This window comes from Xiphophorus maculatus, chromosome 8 (assembly GCF_002775205.1).
Source record: "Xiphophorus maculatus strain JP 163 A chromosome 8, X_maculatus-5.0-male, whole genome shotgun sequence".
Lineage (NCBI taxonomy): Eukaryota > Metazoa > Chordata > Actinopteri > Cyprinodontiformes > Poeciliidae > Xiphophorus > Xiphophorus maculatus.
The window spans coordinates 488,950-515,891 of record NC_036450.1 but is presented as its reverse complement, the minus strand read 5'-3'; the positions used below and the strand labels follow the sequence as shown (position 1 = coordinate 515,891).

Below are 26,942 nucleotides of genomic sequence, written 5' to 3'. Positions count from 1 at the left end.
TTTCTTCTGTAAGTGTACTTTTGGAGTTCTTTAAGTAAACATAATTAAAGAAGACTTGGTTTCAGTCAAGTGATTCAAATATTGGTTGCTAGACGAACTGCCAAGGTGGTACAACGAACTTTTGGGACGCAGAGTGCCACTACAAAAAGTCAAAAAATTGCTAATGGAGCCTCATTTCTTCTTGCCTGGACAACACGGCTGAAGAGAAAAGAAGCTCGCGCCTCGCTGAGAAAAAAAAAGGACTGAAACGGGTAACCCTTTGAATGATTCTCCTAGAAAAGGTAACGAAAAGGCTTCTTTATCTTTGAATATTGTAAAGAAAAGACGTCATACGGATGAATCAAGGAGCTCTGAGGAAAATTGAAGTTAAAGCCTGTCAGTAAAATTCCACTGGATGCAGTTAATTGTCCGAGACACGTGTGCATGTAGGTAACGGATTCGGTCAATGTGGACCTTTTGTGAAATATGAACAGTTTGTTTGCATTCAGTTAGAGAAGAAAGGCAACTTTGAAGTAAGTGCTTTAAACTTTGTGCCTGCTTACTGCACATTAACTCCGCAATTATAAGATGGCTGACGGAGATGCTGAGACGCGTGGCGAGGATAAATTGGAACAGGGGAGAGAGCGCAAGCTAACTGAGAAGGGCGCTGAGGAGAGATTACAATGGTTCATAGGATTAAGAAGACGAATGTTAGCCACTCTAACCAGTCAAATTAAAGAGATAGAGACATTGAAGTGTGATGCTCAAAATATGGAAAGTGTTCAGCTTACGATGGAGAGTGATTTTGCACAGTCTCTAAACGAGTTTAATAGGTTCAATTTTGAAGTTTGCAGTCTGTTGTCTGAAGATGAAAAATTTCACAACCAAAACAATTGGTACAAACCTAAAATGGATCAGATAACAGGCTTCATGAAAGAAACTAAAAGATGGCTGACAGGAGTGCATGATTCCACAGAGGGGGAAAACTTGCTCTTAGATGATCTTACTGAACAAGTGACAGAAGAAGAAGATACTCTTTTGCCTAGTGACAGTGTTTCACAGATAGGGGCCAGTAATGTTGCTAAAGCACACTCTCATGTAGGTAACATTTCCAACACCTCACGTGTCAGCACAAAAATCAATAAGTGGAAACATAAAGAAGGAAAGAGTTAGCATGTCGCTACCGCAACATGCTACAATGAATGTTCAAGCACCAAGACAAGTGCAGTGCATACAAATACCACAACTACCACCGCCAGTTTCAAACCAAACTTCTAGAACACAAACAGGGAATGACATTGTGTCAGTCATGCAGAAGCAGAATGCAATAACTGAATTGCTAGTAAAGCAACAACAGCTTTCGCAGCTACCTACAAAGGACATTTCTGTGTTCAAAGGTGATGCGCTGCAGTTCAAGTCCTTCATGAGAGCATTTGAACATGCCATAGAGCAGAAAACAGACAATGACCAAGATAAACTATAGTTCTTGGAACAGTTCACAGATGGTGAGCCCCAAGAGCTCGTTCGTAGTTGCGCTCACATGACACCATGCAAGGGCTACAAAGAAGCCAAGCGACTTCTGCATAAGCATTATGGAGATGAGCTTCGGATCGCCAGTGCGTACGTGGAGAAAGCTCTCAAATGGCCACAAGTGAAAGCAGATGATGGGAAAGCGTTAAATGCTTACGCAATGTTCCTGATAGGATGTCGTAACTCTATTGATATTGAGTTCTTGGAAGAGATGGATAATCCTACCAATCTGTGCGCGTTGATATCCAAACTGCCCTACAAAATGAAAGAACGTTGGCGAACAGAAGCTTTCAACCTCAAAGAACAACGTGGTCACAGGGCCAGATTTACTGATTTGGTGAACTTCATAGACCGCCAAGCTAAAATAGCAATCGATCCTCTCTTTGGTGACATATCTGATAGTCGCTCACCCATAGCTGCTAAGATGAACCAAAAAGGAAAGCAGGCCGTGAAAAAGGAGTTTCGTGGAAGCAGTTTTGCAACCAATGTTGTTCCTGAATCCAAAGAGCCTCAAGAAAGAACTGCCAAGGTCAAGCCTGCTAGTAATGGAAAAGCGGTGAACACCTTTGATAAACCCTGTCTGTACTGTCAGCAGTCACACACTCTTGCTTCATGCAGTAAGATCAAAGGCCAGTCTCATCAAGAAAGAGTGGAATTCCTGAAATCAAAGGGTCTATGTTTTAGTTGCTTGATCCCTGGCCATCTCAGTAAATCCTGTAAACGAAAAATAGAGTGCAAAGAATGTGGATTTAAGCACCCTGATATTCTGCACAAAGAAAAAGATGGCAGTTCCGCCTCACCAAGAAAGAATGATGGTTCTACTGGTGAAGAGTTGCTAGCTGCTGAGGTTCCCATCACACAGGAGTCTTGCGCCCTCACAGGGGCCGGAGAAGCTGATTGTGTGCTGTGGATAGTACCGGTGAAAGTCAAGTCGAAAAATAGTGAACAGTATGTGGAAACGTACGCCTTTCTAGACCCGGGAAGCACGGCAACATTCTGCACGGAAGACCTGCAAAAGAAATTGAATGTGAAAGGGAAACCAACCAAAATACGTCTCAGCACCATGGGTCAAGATGCACCAGAAAACCAGAAGCTCATGGACAGTCTGGTTCTATCAGAGCTCAAAGTGTGTGGGCTGGAGGACAGTATGTACATCGAGTTGCCCAAGGTGTTTACTCACAGCAGCATACCTGTTTATGCCGGAAACATACCCAAGCAGTCTGATATCCAACAGTGGCCTTACCTAAGTGAAGTGAACTTGCCAGAGTTAAAAGCTGATGTAGGCCTACTTATTGGAGCAAACTGTTCAAAAGCGATGAAGCCCTGGCGCATCATTAACGGCCAGGATGGAGGTCCTTACGCCATCAAGACGACCATAGGCTGGGTTGTGAGTGGACCTGTAAGGAGAAATGAAGCGGAGAATGAAACACCTCACTCATTCGTGAACAGAATCTCATTGGTGGAGATAGATAACCTGTTAATCCAACAGTACAACACTGACTTCCCGGAACGCAATTATGAGGACAATGAAGAGCTGTCTCATGAAGACAAAGTTTTTTTGCGGTCTGTGGAAAAGACAACAGTTTTTAAGAATGGGCATTACTGTGTCGGATTGCCACTCCGTAATGAGAAGCTCCAGATGCCTAACAATCGTAGTGTGGCAGAGCAACGCATTGCGTCTTTGGAAAGGAAGTTCAGGAAGAGTCCTGAGTTCTTTGAAGATTATAAGAACTTCATGAAAGCAATCATTACCAAGGGCTACGCAGTCCGGGTTCCAACAAACCAACTGACCCGAGAGGACAACACCATGTTGCGGTCTATATACCGCACCATGGAGTCTATCACCCAAAAAAGAAGAAGCTTCGGGTGGTATTTGACTGCACATCCTCCTACCAGGATCGGTATCTGAATAGTGAGTTGCTCCAGGGGCCCGATCTGACCAATACATTGGTTGGTGTCCTCCTCAGATTCCGGGAGGAGCCTGTAGCAGTAATGGCAGACATTGAGTCAATGTTCTATCAAGTTAATGTGCCAGAACATGATGCAGACTTACTCCGCTTTCTTTGGTGGCCCAACGGCAGATTAGACGAGCCCATGGAGGAATTCCGAATGGCAGTGCATCTTTTTGGAGCCACTTCTTCTCCAAGTGTGGCCTCATATGCACTGAGAAGAACTGCGGAGGATGACAGGGACACTGTATCTCCAGACACAGTTCAAACAGTCCTGCGCCATATCTACGTAGACGACTGCCTGAAAAGTGTAGCCACAGAAAACGATGCAGTGAGACTGGTCAAGGAACTTCAAGCTTTGTGTAGCAATGGAGGGTTCACCTTAACAAAGTGGATGAGCAACAGCAGAAAAGTGCTAACATCAATACCTGCAGAGCACAGAGCCGCTGAAGTCAGAGACCTGGATTTACGACACGACACTCTACCAGTGGAAAGAACACTTGGTGTGCAGTGGGACACAGAATCGGATACTTTCCTGTACAAAATAGAGCTGCAAGACAAGCCAGTGACCAGAAGAGGTATCTTGTCAATCGTCAACTCCATCTACGATCCTCTTGGCTTTCTGGCACCGGTTATTTTGCCTGCTAAACTTTTGTTGAAAGATCTCTGTAAGGAACATCTTGACTGGGATAAAAACCTTGATGGAAAGCATGCTGAAGGGTGGAGCAGATGGCTTGAAGATGTCACCTAGACATCTTGGAGAGCCAACTTCCATGTGAGTAGATGTTTGAAACCCATCAACTTTGGATGCACTATCTCAGCACAGTTGCATAATTTTTCGGATGCCTCAGAATACGCCTACGGCACTGTGTCTTATCTACTGCTGGAGAATGAACATGGCGAGAAACACTGTGCTTTCCTTATGGGAAGAGCAAGAGTGTCCCCACTGAAGAAAGTCACAATCCCTAGACTTGAGTTGACCGCGGCGGTTGTTGCAGTAAAGGTCGACAAGATGTTGCACGAAGAATTGCAAATACTATTGCAACAATCTGTCTTCTGGACAGACAGCACTACGGTGCTTAGATACATCGACAGTGACACGGCACGTTTCAAAACGTTTGTTGCTAACAGAGTTTCAATGATCTGAGAAGCAACCAAGCCCTCACAATGGATGTATGTCAGAAAAAATGAGAATCCTGCAGATCAAGCCAGCAGAGGCCTGAAGGCAAAGAGCTTGGTCGAAGGAGGAATGTGGATAAGTGGACCAGACTTTCTGCTGAATGAAAAGGATTGGCCAGAACAGCCTGTGCGAAAGCAGGAAAGCCTAGAAGAGGGTTAGAAGAGGTCAAGAATACAGTCGCTGTTTACACGGTCAAAGTTGAAGAAGGTATGGCACCAATGAACCAGCTACTTACCTATCACTCTGATTGGAACAAACTGAAACGATCAGTGGCTTGGATTGTAAAGGTAAAGGATGCTCTGAGGGAGCATAAAGAAGAACACAAAGAGGTATTAAGAACAATCAGTCAGACCGAACTTGACCCTGAAAAACAAAGAAAAAAGTTAGAACAACATATGAAGAAATTTCAAACTGAAAAGACAAATACTCACCTTGGATGATCTGGACGCTGCTGAAGCAGAAATAATACAGTTCAGTCAAAGACAACACTTTGAGGAAGAAATCAAGGTCCTGAGAAATGGAAGTCAGCTCAGTCGCAACAGTGTGCTGTATAAACTTGACCCGATTCTTCAAGATGACACCTTAAGAGTAGGTGGAAGACTTAACAAGTCTGCTATGCCAGAAAGTGCCAAACACCCAGTGATTCTTTCTAAACATAGCAAAGTTGCCACTTTGATCTTGAGGGACGTACATCAAAGAACAGGCCACTGTGGACGCAATTATGTGTTGGCACAAATAAGACAGAAATATTGGATTCCACAAGCCAATTCTGCAATCAGGAAGATCATCGGTCAATGCATGGTGTGCCGTCGGATGACTGGCAAGGTTGGTGAGCAAAAGATGGCAAGCTTGCCTGAAGATCGCCTCCTTCCAGACCAACCTCCTTTCACAAACACTGGCGTTGATTACTTCGGCCCGTTTGAGGTTAAACGGGGCCGGGGTACTGTCAAGAGATACGGGGTAATGTTCACGTGTCTCACTCTCCGAGCTGTGCACATTGAAATTGCTGACAGCCTTGATACGGACTCCTGCATAAACGCCATCCGCCGTTTTGTATGTAGGAGAGGTCAAGTTACCACCATGAGGTCAGACAATGGCACAAATTTTGTGGCGGCTGAACAAGAGCTAAGGGAAGCCATCCAACAGTTGGATTATGAAAGAATTGAGAGAGTCCTACAACCAAAGGGGATAAAGTGGATATTCAACAGCCCAGCTGCCTCTCATCAAGGTGGGGTTTGGGAAAGGCAAATTCGCACTGCACGAAGAATTCTCAATTCCCTACTGAAAGATCAGTCAGTGAACGACGACGGTCTACATACAGTAATGTGTGAAGTCGAGAGTATAATCAATGGTAGGCCGCTCACAAGTGTTTCAGATGATGCCAATGACCTTGAGCCTTTAACCCCAAACCATTTGCTACTTCTGAAGGCTCAACCAACCCTGCCTCCAGGCGGCGTCTTCAGCGAAGATGACATCTACACCAGAAGAAGGTGGAAGCAAGTCCAATATCTCGCAGACTTATTCTGGGCTCGTTGGACACGCTCGTTGGATCTTCCACTTCTTCAGGAGCGACAGAAATGGCTGAAGCCTAGAAGAAACTTCATGCCAGGCGATGTAGTGCTTTTGGTGGACAGTTCCTCCCCCTGCAACTCCTGGGTCATGGGAAGAGTAGTTGAAACACTGCCAGACTCAAGTGGAGCAGTGAGAAGAGTGAAGTTGAAGACCAATACCAGCACGCTGGAGCGACCTGTGAACAAGCTATGCCTGCTTCAGGAAGCTACGCCAGAGGACTAATGAAGAAGACAAGTTGATATGTGGACATTTTTTTTAAGGATTTTGACTCTTGGTGTTTTAAGTTTATAATTGCTTCGTTTTCCAGCCTAACCAATTAGGGGCCGGGTAATGTAAGAGCCAGTTAATGGGGAATTCATATAGAATAATAATTTAGATTAAAAATGTATAAATATGCTTAATTTAATTTTAAGAAATTCATGATGAGTATATTTTCTAGAATGTATAACTTAGTTAATATAAAGGGATACTTTTACTGTGAAAAGTAATTTTGGCTTCCACTACGTAATGCATAACATTAATATTGCCCGTATGCACGTTTGAGGTCAGATTGCAGTTGGATGCGGTGGAAGCAACACAATTTTTTGACCGATATGTACAGAGCCTTTCATTTCTTCTGTAAGTGTACTTTTGGAGTTCTTTAAGTAAACATCATAAAAGAAGACTTGGTTTCAGTCGAGTGATTCAAATATTGATTGTTAGACAAACTGCAAAGGTGGTACAACGAACTTTTGGGACGCAGAGTGCCACTACAGTACCTATTTGCTTAGTTAAATCCAGGTGGCGACTTTTTTTTTGGCCAGGCAGTGTATTATGATCAGTAAAACTAAATGGTAAAAACATCAACACATTGCTCTTTTGGGAAAAGAAATTAACAATAAAAATTTTAAGGAAATTATTTTCTTAATTATTTCACAAGTTTGGTATTTTAAAGACTTAAATAAAAAAAAATCTAATCAAATGAATGATTAAATTTGTCTCAATTTAAAGCTTATCAAACCATGACAATAATTTTTACAGTATGTGACACTATTGGTTATTAGCAGCCTTTTACTGTAAAAATAAATATTTACGCATACCAAGCTCTTCAGCTGACATGATTTAGGCTCTACACTGATGCCTTGGACACATGAGTTAGGAGTAATTTCACATGCCAGGTTGTTGACCTGGCAGCATGATGGCATGGTTTTCAGTACACTTTAATGCTTCACTTTAATGAAAGAACTGTTAGCCTCAGTGCGTCAATTGCAGCTAAAAATGTATTGTGCAAAGGATGACACATAACTAACATGCTAAGACGCCTTTGGATTCATAATATAGAATCTATAAATTCTCAATCCTTCATGCACTGCGCCAGCCTTTCTCTGGCTCTCAAAAAAACTTTTGTATATGTTAAGCAGAGAGGAAAAGAGATCTGATTTTTGTCCTCTTTGTTTCAGGTCTGTCAAGTCAGCGTTCTCTCTCTGGAACCAGCTCTATCACAAATTGTTCAACTTCCGTCTCTAACCCTCCTCCATCCATTGATTCCCTTCCTCACTTCAGTAGCTCTTTGACTACGCCATGTTCAATTCTCTCCCAGTTGCCTCCCTCGTCAACTCTTGTCTTACCTTTCCCTACCAGTTCTACCTTCCTTCCTGTGGATTCCCCCCCTTTGCCTCCTCTACCTTCTTCTGTTAGTCCACTCTCAGCAGCTGGTATAGCTGCCTCTCCTGTACACCCACCCATGACAGGGTTCTCTACAAGTGCTGGATACGACATAACACGGGGTCATGCTGGACGAACACCACAGACGCCCTTGATGCCTACATTCTCTAATGCTTCTCCACTGCCAGGTAGGAACAGTTCATTGTTATTAGTGTTTAACAATCAAGAATTTGAATTGATTAAGATTTTTCCAGTGTTGTGGAAAAACATTAATTGCCAAGCACTATTAGGTGAAAATCACGGACAAGTTTATTTAATACCATGAGCATGATATGTGAGTCACAAGCTCAAAAACTCATGAACAGGTCAGATTAAAGCTCCAAATAACTCTCAGAGTAGGTTCTGTGTGTACGCCGAGATGGCTCAAAGTTGGCTCTGACAACCGGCAGGCAAAATAACAGTTTTATACCAAGGTAGGGATAACAAATCCAAAACAGTAGAGAGTCATTCTGGCCTGAGGAGCTGCAGAAGACATCTAACCCTGGATTTCTAGCTTAGCAAGGTTCATTTGGTGGTGGTTTATAAACACTATGAAAAAAATCATAACATAATATGTTATAACCCTTTAATAACATAAAGCTAAATTTTTAAAGTTTAATCTGTAATATTTTTATAACAAATTTATATCAGAACATAATTTCTTGGTTAATGACAAGTTGTCATAACAAAGACATTTTGAATAATATCAACTTTGTATTAAAAGTGTCATGATTTGACACTTTACGACAGTAGTCATAAATGTTCATGAAGACTTACTCAGTTCATGACAGGTGTTATGTCATGTTTATGACAGTGTCATGACGGTCTTATTCGCAACCGTCAAATAAAGTGTTACCGAATATTGTTTAAAATAAAAGATAAGATAAGAGAAATAAGATAAGATAAGATCAATCTATATTGTCATTGTCACAAGGACAACGAAATTCAAAGGGTGCCATCAGTCGGTGCACATGCCCAAAAACAAAAAATAACTGTCTCACAATTCACACACAACGCAAGAATCAACAAACAACTGGCAAAAGAAAAAAAAATAAGAACAGCCACATTCTCACATACATCATTTATGATGATTAATGGTTGATTCAATAAATGTTAAAGGCTTTCATATTATATATTCCTCTTTGGTTATGCCTTATTTGTCTTATTGCTCAGAAATCTGGGGAAATGCAAGTAAGACAACCATTGATATATTAATTAAGTTGCAAAAAAAGCTATAAGGCTTATTAATAAGGTGGGATATTGTAAACTCTTTATTAAAAGTAAAACATTAAAATTTAAGGATAATGTTTATATAAAAATACTGGAAATAATGTATAAAGCATTGAACTACCAGTCTTCCTTCTGGTAGTCATAAATGATTTAAGCTAAGAGAAAATAAATATAGTTTGCTAGATTTATTTATATTTGAATGTGCATAAGAGAAGAGCCAGATAAAGTCTAGATGTTTCAGTTATTGGTGTGAAGCTGTGGAATGACTTGAAAGATGATTTTAAGTTAAGTCCTTTCTTGATGAACTTTAAAAGAGCTTTAAAATGTAAAATTATCAAATCTTACGCTGTTATATAGATTTATATATGTATTGTGAAGATATCCTGGTGGGTTGTTAGGTATAAACACAGGGTAGGCAAAAATAAGCTTTGCTTCAGCCTATTCCTTTTTTGGTAAATTGTGGGTTTGTTTATTGTTGTTTTTTTCTTTTCTTTTGTTGTTTCCTGTGTTTAATGTGGACAATTTACCAAAATAAAGCGATTGATTGATTGAAAGGTTTTTAGGGTGAGAATTGGAAAAATGATCCCTTATTGTAAGGACATTGAAAGACTATAACTGTAGGGTCATAGAAAGTCACTCAGATAATGTCATGAAAGCAAGTGTCTTTTAATTCAGAATCAGCATTATTGTCATTGTACAAAAGCAACACAGCCCATCCAAAGAACAAAAACAAGACTAAATGTAACATAAGACATGGGTAGACAGGTGCCTGAAGCTGCAGCCATCATGGAAGGTACTGCCCTTTTGTTAGATGACAAAAAATATCATGAGTGTAGATGAGGGAAAAAATCATATGTGTAACATTTTGCTTGTTTTTGTTTTGGGTGTTTTTGACTGAATTAGGTGATTTTATTGCCAGATCACTTTTCCATTTTGCTAGATCTCACAGTAGCTTTTATACCTAAAGCGAAAAATTAACAGCCAATCCAGGTGATCTGTATTGGTGATCGGTAGTGATCAGTCCTCATGGGTAATTGGTATTGGTAGTAAAACGTCTAATCGGAGGATCCCTGGGACTACCGTTTTCCTTTTCGGCTCCTTCTCTCTCCCTTTCCAATAAGAGGTTTTCCCCAGTGTATTATAAGTCTGGCAGCCCGCCATGCTTTACTAGACCCCCCGCCAAGCTAAACATTGCTTGATTTTATTTTTAGAAATATTAACAGTTGGGGCTAGGCCTGTCACGATAGCAAATTTTGCTGAGCGATTAATTGTCTCAAAAAATTATTGCGATAAACGATAATATTGTCTGAAGACCTTTTTACACTGATTTAATAGAAATGACGTAATAATTCATGTGATTTCCTGCCAAAGATAGATACACTTTATTTTCAAAAGAATATTTAACACTGGAGCTGATAAACAAAACAAAACAACCAAAATAAACAAAACAACCAAAAACAAAATGGATTCTCAGTCTCCATTAACAAAAAATGTACTTGATAAAAACTAAACAACATAAAGCCAAAGTGGAAATAAATACTGCATTCAACCAAAAGAGTGCAGATTATGAAGTCTGTATACTATGTTGCCCTTCAGTAATAATTAAATTTAAATAGAGAAGATGGGCACATCGACTACCTGATGCAATAGTTCACACTACATGATTTTTTGCTCCTATTTTTCCCCATACAACAATCTTAGACCTTTGGTCTTCCTAAGGTTGTGTGGTGTGTTACGGTAGATCCTCCTTGCCGCTCCGATCTAAATCAGGGGTTTTTCCCCGACTGGGAGCTTAACTCAGCCTGTTGAATGTGACAGGCAGCCAATCAGAAAGCGCGGATTCTCCTCAGTGTTTTCTGAGGGGAAATTATGTCGGGGAATCCCAAACAGCTGACACGGTGCAACCCGCGAAACAACATTAATGTTTATTCAACATGCAAAGAATATAGAAATGACAAGAGGAGGAGTTGGAGCGAAATTGCTACCGCAGTTGATAAACCCGGTAACTTTTCAGCTGTTCTTCGTTAACGTGACGTAAATAGGTTATAATGATTTTCATTCAGTCAGGACTTTACGCTGACACTAGCCACATGCATTGCAGGTAGATTGTAGTAATGCATTGATTAATACCTGGTTTTAAAATTAGTTCACTGGACTTGTAGCCATTATTTTGTGCCCATTGTTGGACACCACACGGCAGGAACAAACCCGATCAAACCGTTATACCAAGGATTTCTGTCGGCTAATGTGTGGTCTGTCAGGTTTTGAAAATGGGCCGACAATCGGCCGACAGCTCTAAGATCGTGTCGTGTGCGCTGGGCTTTACACTAAGGAAATGAGGAAGGGAGGGTCAGTGGAGAGCACCGGAGTTGAGCCTTTTTTCATTCGGTGTCATTAACAGAAAGAGAAAAAGGTCGGAAGAGACGATAATGCCGATAATTGAAATGACGTCGATAGTTTTAATTTATCGTACGATTAATCGATTTATCGTTTATCGCGACAGGCCTAGTTGGGGCGGAAAAAAATATAAATTGCTTAACTTTTTTTTATCTTAAAGCCCAATTGCAAGTGTCTCCGGTGTTCTCAGAGTTTCACTTGCGGAGCAGATTTATTTCTAAAAGATTTATAGGTTTATAGTTTATGCATTTAAAGTTGGTATCGGACCAATCACACAGCACTCACCTCTGCACATTGCGTCCCAAGCTGCTGCTGTTCTGTCTCTGAAGTTATCTCAGTGCGGATCCCGCTCGCCTCCTTTCTCTCAAATTGGATACAAGCTGACCTGTAGGGATATTTACATCAACCCCCAGTGAGGAATTATTACGGTATGTTCCTTTGAAGAACATAAATGTTAAGAGTTTAAAATGAACCACATTAGCTCTGGTTACTCAGCTCTATGTGAACTGCGAGTGACTGAGGGTCACTGCGCTTAACACAAACCCTGTAAATTCTAGACACTAACAGGTACCATAGAATTGCACAAAAATCCGTGAGGGACGGCGGAGTCCCTGCTTGAAATTCCGTGAAAGAGGTGTACGGAGCCTTGTGCCAGAAGCCCATTAAAATGCTGTCTACATTGTTTTAAACTGTGTGATTGTGAGCGTGAGTGAAATAAAAATAGCAATAGGTATTTTGTTCCATATAACACAGTAGAAGTGTAACAGGTAAACCTTTTATGGATGCAAACTCGACTAAAAACCCACCTGTTTAGAATTGTATTTGAAACGTAATCAATTACAAATATATTGATGGAACCTGACTTAATGTCGTGTTTTGATTGTTGATTCTATGTTGCATTGTGTTTTTGTGTTTGATATGATGTAAAGCATTTTGAAATGCCTTGCTGCTGAAATGTGCTATACAAATAAAAGTTTGATTGATTGATTGAAAAACAGGAATAACTTGAAGAAGTGCGTTGAGTAAGCAGTGAGAATGATTTATATTTGTGAACAAAAACTGATGCGGCCTTTACATCTCAACACGCTGCTCAGCGTGTTGCTCTGTCTTCCCTGTAAAATTTATGTATGTGTTCCCGGATGGCCGGAGCGTTGGTGGTTAACGAACCAGTGGCCAGAGCTAACCAGAGGTAACCATGCAGGTTCAGCCGGTGAGGAGCTTTCACGCTCTCCTCAGAGTCACGCTTCACGCTGGTTTTATATTATCTTATTATTTTTAGTACAATTTTTCCGGTTACACAATGGATCAAACCATATCAAATGCTTTCCCAACCTAAAAAGCAATAAGTTATAAATGCAGTTTACTAATTTGTATTTGTGAGCAAACAGAGCTCAAACTCAAAGATTAAAATCATAGTATCAAATTGTTGCTATGGTAAGAAAACAGTATAACTATTAAGATTGTCCTTTGAACTTTTATAAAGTAAACTTGCCAGCTCCTTAACATCTTAAATTTAAATGTTAAATCATTTTAAATCATTTAATTTATTTATGCTGAAATTAAATTGAGCAGCATTGATAATTCCAATAAACAAATATTAAACTTATGTATCTGTGGTCTTTGTTAAAATATTATCATTTATCTCCATTATCATGGAGCCTCTGACTTAATTTCTATTAAACAGAAGTGCAAATATTTGCTATTCATTTTAATTGTATTTTTTGATTAGTTGTTTTTAAGACTATTTGTGGGTTTAAATAGCGTTTCACTGGTGATGTCTTCCCGTAACATATAATTATCCAGTAATATTTTTACTTTTCCTGTCTACTTAACATCTTTTAATACAAAAACATGGTGGACCACAGGTGGGTCGCCTCGGTTCCCCGACCACCAGGCTTAGCAAGTTTTCTGGGGGAAACCCTTTGCTACATTCTGGTGCGAAATATAAAAGTTTGTCTGCCACAAGATTGTTTGAACTTCCTTCTCTTCTCTCTCCTCTCTGCATCCACAATGCCTCCTTTTCAACTTTTCTAAGAGTTATGGCTTCAGTTGTGGTATTTCCTCAATTTTAATCAGCTGCTCCTTGTTATAAACCAATCTGTTGCTATGGTTCTTATGCACATCATAAGAAAGTAACAATGTATGGAAAAATATTCCCAAAATCAAACTACACAATGTCCTAAGCAAGAAGGAGCAATTGTCCAAACAAAGCTATGTTCCTCCCTGAAAGGCAGAAATGAAGGTTTGAAAAAGAAAAAAATTCAATCCACACTGAGCATTCTCCTGAGCACAGGCAGTTTTAGACGAAGTTTCCAAAACTTATTGGTAGCACAGCTCTTCTCTGTGGGCAGGTTTGGCATTGCCCTGGTGATCCTGTTATACAGATTTTTATCCCAAGTGATCTCCAAACGTAAGTGTACAGGGGGCTACATAGCCATTCCCTTGTTGGACATTTTGATGTAGTAACAACTTTACAATCTGCTCAAGCCAGATGCTACTGGCTATACATGGCTCGAAACATAACTATGTGGTGTTTGCAATGTGTGGTGTATGAGACATGCCAGTAGCAAATGCCTCATCAGCAGGTCCCTTTAAAACATGTTGCCTCAAAGCCGTTTTGATAGAAATAGCAATGAATTTCTCAAAATTGCCTGTCACTGCTCATGGAAACAGATACATGTTTGTTGTAATGAACTATTTCACAAAGTACATTGACCTGTATGCATTTCTTGACCTGTAGCAAAAGTGCTTGTTTGAAGACTACATTAGTCGCCACATTGTTCCCCACAGCCTACACACAGACCAGGGATGTCAGGCAAAAAAGCTCGCTAATATTTTAGAGACTTTTAGTCTAACACTACATGTCAAACAAGCAACACACACTCAAGGACACACACTGGATCTGGTTATCAGTAAGGGTGTGAATATTGTCTCTAATATTTTTACTGTCTCTGTAATTGATGTTGCCCTGTCAGATCACTTCGCTGTTATCTTTGAAAGTTCTTTATCTTTTAACCCACTTATACAAACAGCAACCATCACAAAACGTTCTCTCACTGAAAACACAGCAGGAACTTGTTAAGGAAATATGGCTATTTTTGATTGTTTAAAATAGTTAAGCTAATGCCATGTGCGTTTAAGTAGATCAACATTCCTATTTGGACAAGCTGATGCAAGGTAGGAGTTCAGAGATAAACATTCTCCTGGCAAGGCTGTAACTTAGAGCAGCCATAAAACACTATGCTCTTGAAAGGCTTTAAATTAGTAGGCCATAAAGAATATCTTCCCCGGCTCACAGGTCAGAGGTCGGGGGTTTCCCAGGAGCTCAGAGTTGCATCTGGAGTTGATCACAACTTAGGAATCTTGGAAACACTTAGGTTTAATTTCTGATACACCTTTTAAATATTGATAGCAATAGTGTGTTAGATTAAAGTATATTACTCAAGTTACAAGTACTAATCTAGTAAATGGAATGTATTTGAAAATGTACTAATTATGACAATATCAGAATCAAAAGGGAATGGTTTGAATGTTATGTTTTACAGGTTGAAAAAAATTATTGTTTGTGATAAGGTAAAGATTCAAATCTTTGGAGAAGCTGACTGCAGAGGAGCAAGATAGGTTTTGTGAAAATAGCTTATAACTTTAATAACTAAAATGACTCTTGATATTTGTCATTAAAACTCAGGGGAAGGTCTAAGTTTTTTCCAAGATAGCTCTTGGTTGGTCAAAACAGAGGTACGCCCTATTTGCATATATTAACAAAGAGAAACGCCTTCACTAGAAAAGGGAATGCTCAATAATAAGAATCCAGACAACTGCCCTGTTTTGCTTTTAAGCATCAGCTGTCTCCAAAGGCGCCTTTGTTCTTTTTCTTTTAATTCTTTTGTCTCAGGTAAAGAATGTACTTCTGTGTACTCTGAAGTTTCTTGTTAAATTCATACAGTGTTTTCTATTGAATTAAACTCTGTATGTCTGTGACGTCATTGTGCCTCGCCGTCTTCTTGCCGGCCGTGACGACATACGCTCGGGACCCGGGCTAACAGGAGGAAAAGAGAGCCATGCTTTTTTCCAAAATTTAAGCTAACCTAATAAATTTCCTCCTTAATAAACTTTTAATCAAATCTATTCTTCTTCCTCACCCTTAAGCTGTATTAACGTAGATAAGTTGGTAAATGATTTTCAGTCTAAAGTTTCAGATATTATTGATTCCATTGCTCCAATTAAAATGAAGGTTGTGTCTGGCATTTCTCCATGGAGAAATGCACAAACAGTTAGATCTGCAAGACAACTCTGCCTTAGGGCAGAACGAAAATGGCGTAAAACTCAACTTCACGTTCATTGTGACATCTATAAAGAAAGAATACGTAACTATCATTTAACACTAAAACATGCAAGAGAGGCTTTCTTTGCAGATGTCATAAACAAAAACATTAACAATGCTCGAGCTTTATTTGCAACAGTTGACAGAATCACAAACCCTCCTGTGACGTTACCGCCTGAATTCCAATGTATTGCCGCCTGCAACCAGTTTTCCAGCTTAATTTAATTTAATTTAATTGGTTTATTTGGTAGGGACAGACATACAGCGACATAGATAAACTGAACAAAACAGCAGTCCCATGTTTACGTCATAGTGCAATAGCAACAGCTAATTCGCAGCACTTGTCCCTAGATGGGCTTTTTTTTTAAAAAAATACCTCTAAAAGTTAAAGTAATAATCGAACAAACAGTGAAACATGAAACATCAAAAGTGGGTACAGTTCTGTTTTTGACACAACCAGAGTTTTGTTTGCTTCTTAAACATACTGAAACTGGTTACAGACTTTAAATCAACAGGAAGTGAGTTCCAAACTGCAGATCCTCTCATGGACAAAGCACTTTGAGCAAAAGTGGTTCTTCGAAAGGGAACCTTACAATTTCCATTTGAAGCTGCTCTAGTAGATCTGCTGTTGCCCTGCAGTCTATTTATGCAATCACTTAATGATTTAGGTGCATATCCATTTAAACACTTAAAAATCAATTTTAAAAGATTATAATTTATAAAATCAGAAAAGTCAAAAATGCCGAATTTAGCCAAAATGTGACAATGATGGAATCTGATTGGCTTTTGATATAAAACTTTCAAAGACCGATTATAGAGTCTTGCTAATGGTTTGAGTATAGTTTGACTAGTCTGAGACCAGACAGTAGCTCCATAGGGAAAATGTGAAAGGATCATTGAGTTAAAAAGCATCTCTGCACAGTGATGTTTCACAAATCAACAAATCAATCACACACAGAGTGCGTTGTGTTGATTCTTGCGTTGTGTGTGAATTGTGAGACAGTTATTTTTTGTTTTTGGGCATGTACACCGACTGATGGCACCCTTTGAATTTCGTTGTCCTTGTGACAATGACAATAAAGATTTATCTTATCTTATCTCTTATCTATCTTGAAGAGTTAAACAATTTCTAACAATTTTAAAACAGTTTATATTTGATCTAACAGTTTTGCTGATTTTATCAACATGGCTCCTAAAATTTAACTGAGCATCCAGAATAATTCCTAAATATTTTTCTTGTGATACTTGCTCTATAGGGTCTCCATTGATCTGAATATTCAAGGACTGTAATGATGTTTTCTTGATTGAAAAGCAAAAGCTTCTTTTCAGAGCAAATTAAAAAAATCAGAGGATTAATCTGTACATTCACATTCATCTGTACATTCACTATAAAGCCACTATAAAGCTGTGCCCAAACAAAACAAATACAGGAAAAATGACCCAATTTCAACTACTTAATTATAAAACCCTACAGGAACTTATAAGTCAACTAAGCTCAAGTTCCTGCTGTCTGGATGTTTTACCCACACATTTCCTTAAGAAAGTCCTGCCTGTCGTTGCTACTGACCTGATCCAAATAGTAAACTCATCGCTCTCATCAGGCGTTTTCCCCCAGGCTTTGAAAACAGAAGTAATCAAACCACTTATAAAAAAGAACAATCTGAACAAATCACTAATGCAGAATTACAGGCCGATCTCCAACCTCCCATTCATCAGCAAAGTTATTGAAAAAGCTGTGTGTATTCTACTACAAATTTTACATATGGACACCTTTTTTGGACACTCAAAAATACCACACAAAATACATCAAATCAATTAAAAGATACAGCAGTAAACTAGTTAAATTAATTTAATGGATCAAAAGGGGTCAGATAGAAAAAGTTGTTTAAGCAAATGTTTTCAGTTGTAATTGGAAATGGAGTGAATCAATATTTATAAGTTGGGATGGTTATGAATTCAAGGGGCAGTGCAGCTGAATGCTCTATGACCCATAGCAGTGAAATGGGCAGATGGGACAACAGGTAAATGGAGAAAGAGGATTGAGGCAGTTAATATTATGTAGGTGGAAGTAGGCAGACCTGGTGATGTGATTAATGTAGAATTTGAAGGATGGCGTGCTGTCAAGGATGACACCTAGACTATTAACCTGAGGTAAAATTATCAAGAGTGAAAGAAAAACTATCACTATCAGATGGGGTGGATTTGGTACCAATGATGAGAATCTCAGTTTTGGTGCTGAGTTTAGAGTGAACCAGGTTTTATGTCAGAGATACAAGCTATGGACCTTACCACAGGGGCCGCTTTTCATTGGCCGATGCCCATTCTACGATGTAGCGCGGCTACCATGTGCGTGGCCGTCTCACAAACACATGCTTCCCGTTAGCTAAGTACATGGCAGTACCGTGTAGCATAATGGCAGTACTGATACTACCATTATGCTACACCTTGAAGCCTGTCTTACATTAGCTAAACAGATCAATATGCAATGTGTACTGTATCTGACATACACTAAAGTTTTTATTTTAGCAGAAAAGGCTTTGGACTAAACTGTTACTCGTGTTAGCCACGTTAGCATCAAGTACAGCTAGTCAATCAACCATCGCTGTGTTCAGGGAAGCGCTGATTAATAATCGAGAAATAAATATCGAGCCTGGAAACTCGTAACGGACTGAATGCTATGTTTTTAACGTAATCTTTGCTCGTCTTGCGGGGCACAGGCGATTGCCACGGTAACAGGTGTGCTTAAACTACAAAGATCGAGAGAGAGTAAAAAGGTACGAGTGGTTTTGAGTTGATGTCCTGTTCGGGTTATTTTATCTTTGTTTCCTTTTGCTGTGGCGCATTACAGCCGCTGTAGTTTCTAAACGTTGGACTAATTACCTCGTTCGTTTGTGAGTATACGTCATGCACAACAAACATCAAATAGAACAAATATATTTCATAAAATTTTAACAAACAAATGGCTTCTACCGTGGTAATTATGTGAAATTAAATTAATTATACCCCAACTTCAGAAGATTTGCCTTTACCTTTACAGAGCTCTTTGGTTCCTCCTATCAGTCTGTAGCTTCTCATATTGAGGTCATCAAACCAAATTTCAGATCTACCATAACTGACTGACACCTGCTGGCCTCAGGTTTGCAACCAGCTTGACTGAGAAACCAGTAACCTCCTCCCAGATGATGACATGAACTTGTTAGTTCCTTTGTCCATTGCAGTAGCTGATATATTGTGAAAATCCGGTAGAAATGATGCACTAATCGAGTCATGTTTACATAGAAACAACTCACCGCGAGGCTTTGTTTGTGAGACTTGTGGTCATGTGAATCGGTTGTGGGCGAAGCTTGTTAAGATCCATGAGGGAGGTAGGCGGAAGAGCAGACAAAGGTTTAGTGGTGATTTAGAGCTGGGTGTCATCAGTATAACAGTGAAGATAAACGTCAAATTTACAGAATATATTGCCAAGGGGAAGAATGCAGATGATAAGATAAGATACGATTTATTTGTCATTGTCATCAACAGATTACAACGAGATTGAGATTTGCTCGACTCGAGTTAAGATGCAGGTTATGTGTATATACATAATATACAAAGATAAAGAAATAAATAGTACAAAATGAGAAATAAATAGACATCAGAAGATGGTTGCAGTGCCTGGAGGTGTCGCAACAGAATTTACATTTTTAACAAAGTGGTGTCAAGAGCAGAAGTTCTTATGCCTTTGAATTTAGTGCCAAGAGAAGAGAAAAGAGAAGGGACCCCAAGTCAGAGCCTTGGGGTTTAGGATTATTTATTTATTTATTTATTTATTTTTTACCCCTCCCAGGGGTCTTTTGTGGGCTCTAGTGTCCCTTATATGACAGTAGACTGACAGGAAACGGGGAAGGAGAGGGGGGATGACATGCGGCAAATGTCGTCAGGTCCGGGAATCGAACCCACGACGGCTGCGTCGGGGACTCAAGGCCTCCAAATACGGGTTGCGCTAACCGCTACACCACCACGGCACGCCCCAGGATTTTTTATTTTTAGTGCATCAAGAACCTCTGAAACTACTCTGATGTTACTTTTTTAAAATTAATTATGATGCATTAAAATGTCATGGCTAAACTCAAAATTTAGCCATGACACTAAATTTAAGGTTTTTTGTACTCTGTAAGCCATCATTATTACAAAAATAAATGCTTGAGATAGTTCACTCTGTGATGACTATATACTGTAATTTGAGTTTAACTTTATGAAAATAGAAAATTTTTCACAATATTCCACTTTTTGAGATGCAAATGTAAATGAAATTCATTCCTTAAATGAAAGGTGCGTACTGGGTTGCTCTGTTGAACAAGGCTCTCATTGGCCTAGTTCCTATTTATTTATGCAATTTCTGTCAGTGAACCGAAAGCCTTTCTGTCTGACGCTCTGACAGTTGTATCTCTATATTCCTCGTGTGAAAATAGCAAAAAGATGAAAACTTTCAATTTCTCTGCCCTCTCTACTTAAAAAGCCTTACAGTCTCAACTGGAACTGTCAGAACTTCGTTCAGTGCTTTCCACCAACAATGGAAATCCTAACATCAGTGCCTATGTTTTAAATCTTAACTTCTTTATAAATTTTAGATTGCTTCTGTAATGACTACTGCACTTTTTTGCACTATTTCTATTTTTTTGTTATGGTTCCTTTGGCTTGTCCACTAAGTGTACTGCCGCCTCTTGGCCAACACATGCTTGTGGTCTTGAACTCAATAGGTTTTTAACTTGTTAAATAAAGACTTATTAAAAATAAATATATCTCTTACATAGGTATATTTTAACTTTTCTAATTGTCTTTCTTAATTGAATGTCTGCTGTTTTATTTGTCTAGGTGTTGTTTCTAACACCATCTATAAGCATTCAGCAGTGACAGGAGGACTAAATACTGGATCTCCAATTACTTTCCCAGAGGAGGATGAGGACCCTAGAGTGTCTGAAGACACCACTTCCCCAAAAGGGATCTGGGGTTTTTTAAAGGTAACAGCTCCGCAATCACATGTGGCTTTAAATTACGTTTAGACTTCTTTTTGAGAATGTGAAACAGAAATTAAAATCTTATGCCGTACAATTTTTTTAATTAATTTATTTATTTTTCTATTTTTTTCTCCGAAGAGTTTTTGCGTCGCTAGTGGCTCGTAATTTTTCGACAGTAGGCAGACAGGAAAGAGGGCGAGGAGAGGGGGGGAAGACATGCGGCAAAGGTCGTCGGGACCGGGAGTCGAACCCGCGACGTCCGCGTCGAGGACTAAGGCCTCCAAATGTGGGGCGTGCTAACCCCCTGCGCCACCACAGCATGCCCCATGCCTTACAATTTGACCTGAAAGTACCAATAGAAACATTACCAGTATCAACTTTGTCATACACATAAAACATACACATTGACAAGTTATTTGAGCAGTAAAAAAATTGTCCAAGAAAACTAAAATAAATATTACTTCCTTATTTAACGCCTTGAAATTTGGCTTTGTCTGTTTAAAAACTCCTGCTCTTTCTGAAACTCTCTTTTGGAAGTCATCACAACATTGCTCCTCTATTAATCCTTTATCAACATTTCCACTGGTGTTGCACTGAGTAGTAGCTTCTATAATGAGCTCAGCAGATACGCAGTTCCACCAGCTGTTTGCTAATTGCTGCTCGGCAGTCTGCCGGAGCTCAGTGGAGGAGTGGTGGAGGAGGAGAAGGTGGAAGCTCCAAAGCTTGGAAACTGCAGCTCAGAAAAGGAGATGCTTCTCTAAGGCGGTCCACCCAGATGTTTTAAAAAGCCCCGGCTCCAGAGGAGTTTAGCAGGGGGGTACACTGGTTTATTTTTGGGGGGGATAGGGGAGTAGAATGCGCAGAGTAAACAAGCTATTACTTTAATATAAATGCACAAACAAACCTTTATTTAACCTTTCAAATAAAATAACCATGTTTATTATTGCAAAATAATAAGGATGTAAACAGTGACATAAAATGTTGAGCAATTATGCTCAGATTTGCATAAACATTAGGTCATATGTTGCAGAAATCTAAGAATCTAATGTCTCCAGTCTCTGAAATCTTTTTCAAAGAAATCTATTTAAGTGCCAAATCAATCTACTCGAGAGTAGAAATATTACTCAAAAGAAAAAAAATACAGTGCAATAAATCTGCTCTAAGTAACTTTTTTTTTCTAAAACATTACTCAACTAAGTGTAACCAGCACTACCCACTTTTGAACACAGATGGCAACAAAATTAGTAGCCTATTCTTGTTAATAAGCTTAATGTGACTTATTGGCATTAGCTAAACATCATTTAGCTAACATTACATGCATCCAACAGCATTAATCAGCTCACTTGGTTAGCTGGGGGTGAGCTATGCAAACTTGTCCCTGCATAGCAGCAGCATGTCTTCATTGCTGCTGCACTGGTGTAAAACTGGTGTGAGCATCTTGGCACTCATGTTGTGTTTAAAGGTGGCTTGGAAAAACATCTTATGACTTGTTAACAGTGGATTAAACAGCTGTAGCAGCTGAAAAAGAGGTACAGAGGGCACAGATACGGGAAGTGCGGCAGCCCCTAATGTATCAAATCGAGATAGGAATGATAAAAAGTTGCTCTCTCCTGGTAGAAAGGGAGAAAAAAGCTTCCAGTTGGGGAGGGTTGGGGGTGGGTGCACAACTGACTCTGTGAGCAATGCCCCTAAATACCCGCCCATGCCACCAGGCCTGGTTTTAAATGAAAGGATTTTTTGAACATGCATGACAGAATCAAGGCAACACTTCATGCATGTTTTTAGTAACATAATCTAAAGCTCAAAAAAGTTAATTTTACATAATGCTGCAAAGTCATCCTCACTGTCCAGAGTCTAGGTCTCATAATAAACAATAACTATAATATAATACAAATGGTCTCACACAGAATTTATAAATACTGTGTGAAGTGAACCAGTAAGGTGCTGTGAGATAAATCAATTTATTGTTTTGCCATTTGACACAATTTGGTCAAGCACTCTGTAATTCAGTAAAATACAAAAGAAAATTATGTAAAACTACAGTATTGAAGCTAAATGCTAACTATGGTTGTCTTGTCCGTGTGTGTTCCCTGTGTGTCTCTTTAGGGAGTAGCAGGTAATCCTGTGGTAAGGAACGTCCTAAATAAAACCAAACACTCAGTAGAGTCCATGATCACTACTCTGGACCCTGGCATGGCACCATACATCAGTAGGTTAAGCTTCTCACATTTCGTCCTTTGGTCACCTGGTTAGGTGACCAAACATTTGAAGGTCTTCGTTAATTCTTCTATGTTGCTGCCCTCAGAGTCGGGTGGAGACATTGACATTGTAGTGGCTTCTGATAAGGACATGAGCGTGCAAGCTGTAAGAGAGGCCTTCCAGGAGGTTTTTGGGATGGCAACGGTCACTGGAGAGCCAAGTCAGTCCAACATTGCCCCTCAACCAGTGGGTTATGCAGCTGGAGCTAAGGTCAGTTCACTGATTCTTCTTCTTGATATTTATCATTTTTAAAAACATTTCTGATAAACATTGTTAGAAGAAGCTGAGTTTTCCAAAAGAAGAAAAGTTGTAAGCCATGTCACTGGGCAAACCACCAAGTTCCAACTGTCTGTACTGCAGGTAGAGACTTCAAGCATTTTTAACCCAGCCCAGATAGCGGATGTCTAGGCCAACTTTTTCCCTGCCAATATAAGAGGGGTCGCCCCACCCCACCATCAAAACCACACCTCTCAGAGTTGAGAAAAGCTCGACGAAAACACGTTTCTATTTTGTGTCACCGACACTCACACACATGCCGAGTTAGGTGGGCTCAATGGAAAGCCATGAGGGCCATATATCACCACTTTTCCCATGCATGTGGATAAAAGGTTGCTGGTTTAATTTTAATTTAATTGGTTTATTTGGTAGGGACAGACATACAGCGACATAGACAAACTGAACAAAACAGCAGTCCCATGTTTATGTCATAGTGCAATAGCAACAGCTAATTCGCAGCACTTGTCCCTAGATGGGCTTTTTTTTTTAAAAAATACCTCTAAAAGTTAAAAGGTTTATGGCTTAGAACATTGTAAAATAAGGTAAAAATCAATTCAAAATTATTCTTTTTATGTTGTTGCAAGACTACTTTGTGGAACGTGGAAATTTATGGTGTCTATTTTGGTCATTGTATGGCATGGAACGGTGTTCAGTTACATCTGATAGCTTTCAGTGACCAAACGATACACCATACTTTCCCTGCTTCTGACATGTATTACGCCATTATAAATGGCAGTTTCTTACATTTTTTTAGGCCCTCCTCATGCTTTTCTTATCCGCTCAATTTAAATTCCAGTCACCCAACAGGAAAAGTACAGTTACAGAACACACTAATAGATCAGCTTTGCTGAAAAGAGATTTGTTTTTTTGTTTTTGGCCAATTTCTTGTATTCTGCAAGCCTCACTGTCAGTATTTCCTTCTGTATTCATCTCATTAATCCTTTTTGTATTTTTAAAGTTCGATACACCCAACAAAATACATTATACTTTTGTATGAAGCAACATGTCTTTTTGAAATCCAATTGTGTCTATAGTACTTTTTTCCACCACCAGATGACATCCTCACACCAGAACTAGTCCACAGAAAACTCAAAAAAATTTCTAAACTATCCATATTGACTATTTTGCCACAGTATGTAAACCACCACAATTTCTGTTTGGTTCGACATTACTGGTTTTCCACTCTTGATGTTGAATTTCTGTCAATCACTTAGTTCTCTCTCTGTTTTTGGTCTTTTTATTTAGACTACTCCAATCCGACCAGTCAGTCATGCCTTAAGTGACACTTAGGATCAGATAGGGATATACCTAGTGTTTTTTTTTCTTTCTCGTTAAAGATCAAAATTAGGACACAAGGTAGCTAATAACTCAGTTACTGTATTTAACCTTAGAAAATAGTATGGTAACACAAAATTTAATTTCAAAGATAGTTTATTTTTGGATATTGTTTTGAATTTAATAACAGCTCCACAGATGTTAGAAAAAGCATTTGTAAGCAATGAAATTTCTGCTTCATGTTTTTTTATCAGGCAATAAAAAAAACACTACAGCATTTTATCACAACAGGAGCGTATGCACACACTTGTGTGAAATTATTTCTTAAAAGGTAAGCAGGTGTATATGTCTACAGGGGGCCCAAGAACGCATTGATGGCTTGCGTCGAGCTGGTGTGATTCATGAGAAGCAGCCTGTAGTCGCTTTGGAAAACTTCATAGCTGAACTTTTTCCAGAGAAGTATGAAGAAAACTTCCAAAACACACACAAGCACTCAGCTACCCTCACACATGCATTTGTATTTTTAACCCATATTAGGGCTTTGTATTGACTTCCATTCACATCACACTGAGCTCATGTGGGCTCAGTGCGACCCCACTGTCTGTGCACAGAGTAAAAAGACTTGCAGGGTCTAATGACCCCGTCTCGTAAGACTGAAGAAGTACAAGCAATTTGTTTTACCACGTTAAAACGACTGCATGTAGATAGCTGAATACCAGCAATGCAACTAACTAAAGGTCCCAGTCACAACACTGGGAAGAAAAGGCAGGATTCGATGCAGACATCCATTACATTAGTTATTGTGTTGCTATATAGAGAAACCACATAGTCATCATTAAATATAAGCTGAACTTAAAAAAACATTATGTACAAATAACATTTGTTAGACATGTTTTAACACATACAGATATGTTTCACTCAATTATGTGATTTTTTTTTCATTTCTATTGTACGTTTTATACAAGTTATATCATGTTATGTATTATCATCACCGGTCACAATATATATTGCGATTTGAATTTTATGCCATATTGCAATCCCAGTGATTTTTGTGATAAACTGTTGCTGTTGCCCTCCAGAATCAAAAGATGTAAGAGTTGCAATGTGATACTAAATATTGTGTTTTGCATTTAGGTGGTTTGACATTGGCTGTTTAATCTTGGAAGACCCTGGTCATGGCATCTGTGTGGAGGTCTTCACACAAGCAACTCCTCTGACACTGGATCACATTCAGCAGGTATAAATGCAAACTATATTGTGCACATTCAGAGTTCAAGGTTAATAGGAAAATAGAGAAAAATCCATTCTCTAAATATTATGGACAGGAATCTGTGCATTAAACAATCTTTGTAGGAATGAAACCACTCTTCCTACATTGAAGACGCTGCATGCCCTGCACCATGCAGCCCACCCTGGAATGTTCCTACATCCGATTTCATCATCTGCTGCACCGAAGGAAAACAAACAAGGAGAAATTATTCCCCCGGCTCTGTTTCGCAGGACAAAACGACCAACCCAAGTAATAACACACTCCGACTCTGTGGGAATCTCACTGAAAAACAGATTTACTGCACTTCAACAAGAACCCGTGAGGGAAACCTCACCTTCAGACATCAGCCACAATTACAAAGCACATTCAAAGTGAACACCAAGAAAATCACAAATATGCCAAAAGTACTTACTGTCGGAGATGAAATACTCTCTCTATTCGGACATTGAGTCTGAGTGGACCATGTTCCGTGCCTCCATTGTCGAGGCAGTTTATCTGAGCTGTGGCCACAAGGTTGTCAGTGCCTGTCGCGGCGGCAACCCTCGAACCCGTTGGTGGACACCTACGGTGAGGGATGCTGTCAGGCTGAAGAAGGAGTCCTATCAGGCCTTTTTGGCCTATGGGACTCCAGAAGCAGCTGATGGGTACCGGCAGGCGCAGCGGCATTCGCCTCGGGTGGTTGCTGAGGCAAAAACTTGGGCGTGGGAGGAGTTTGGAGAGGCCATGGAGAAAGACTTCCATACAGTTTTGAGGTGATTCTGGTCCACCATCCGGCGTCTCAGGAGGGGGAAGCAGTACAGCACCAACACTGTTTACAGTGGGGATGTTGTGCTGCTGACCTCAACTCGGGACGTTGTGGGCCGGTGGGCAGAATACTTCGAAGACCTCCTCAATCCCACCAACATGCCTTCCATTGAGGAAGCTGAGCCTGGGGACTCTGGGTTGGGCTCTCCAATCTCTGGGGACGAAATCACCAAGGTGGTTAAAAAGCTCCTCGGTGGCAAGGCCCCGGGGATGGATG

At 39.7% G+C, this 26,942-nt stretch overlaps 1 protein-coding gene across 1 annotated transcript in view; it reads left to right on the top strand.

Annotated features, from left to right (window-relative positions):
* Nucleotides 1-26,942, top strand: part of prrc1 (proline rich coiled-coil 1) — a 37,647-nt gene that overhangs the window by 4,721 nt on the left and 5,984 nt on the right. The window contains exons 3-8 of the mRNA XM_023338294.1: nucleotides 7,650-8,042; nucleotides 20,699-20,844; nucleotides 22,948-23,050; nucleotides 23,147-23,310; nucleotides 25,007-25,110; nucleotides 25,786-25,888. Of these exons, the coding sequence (XP_023194062.1) occupies nucleotides 7,650-8,042; nucleotides 20,699-20,844; nucleotides 22,948-23,050; nucleotides 23,147-23,310; nucleotides 25,007-25,110; nucleotides 25,786-25,888 (1,013 nt within the window). The remainder of the gene's footprint in view (nucleotides 1-7,649; nucleotides 8,043-20,698; nucleotides 20,845-22,947; nucleotides 23,051-23,146; nucleotides 23,311-25,006; nucleotides 25,111-25,785; nucleotides 25,889-26,942) is intronic.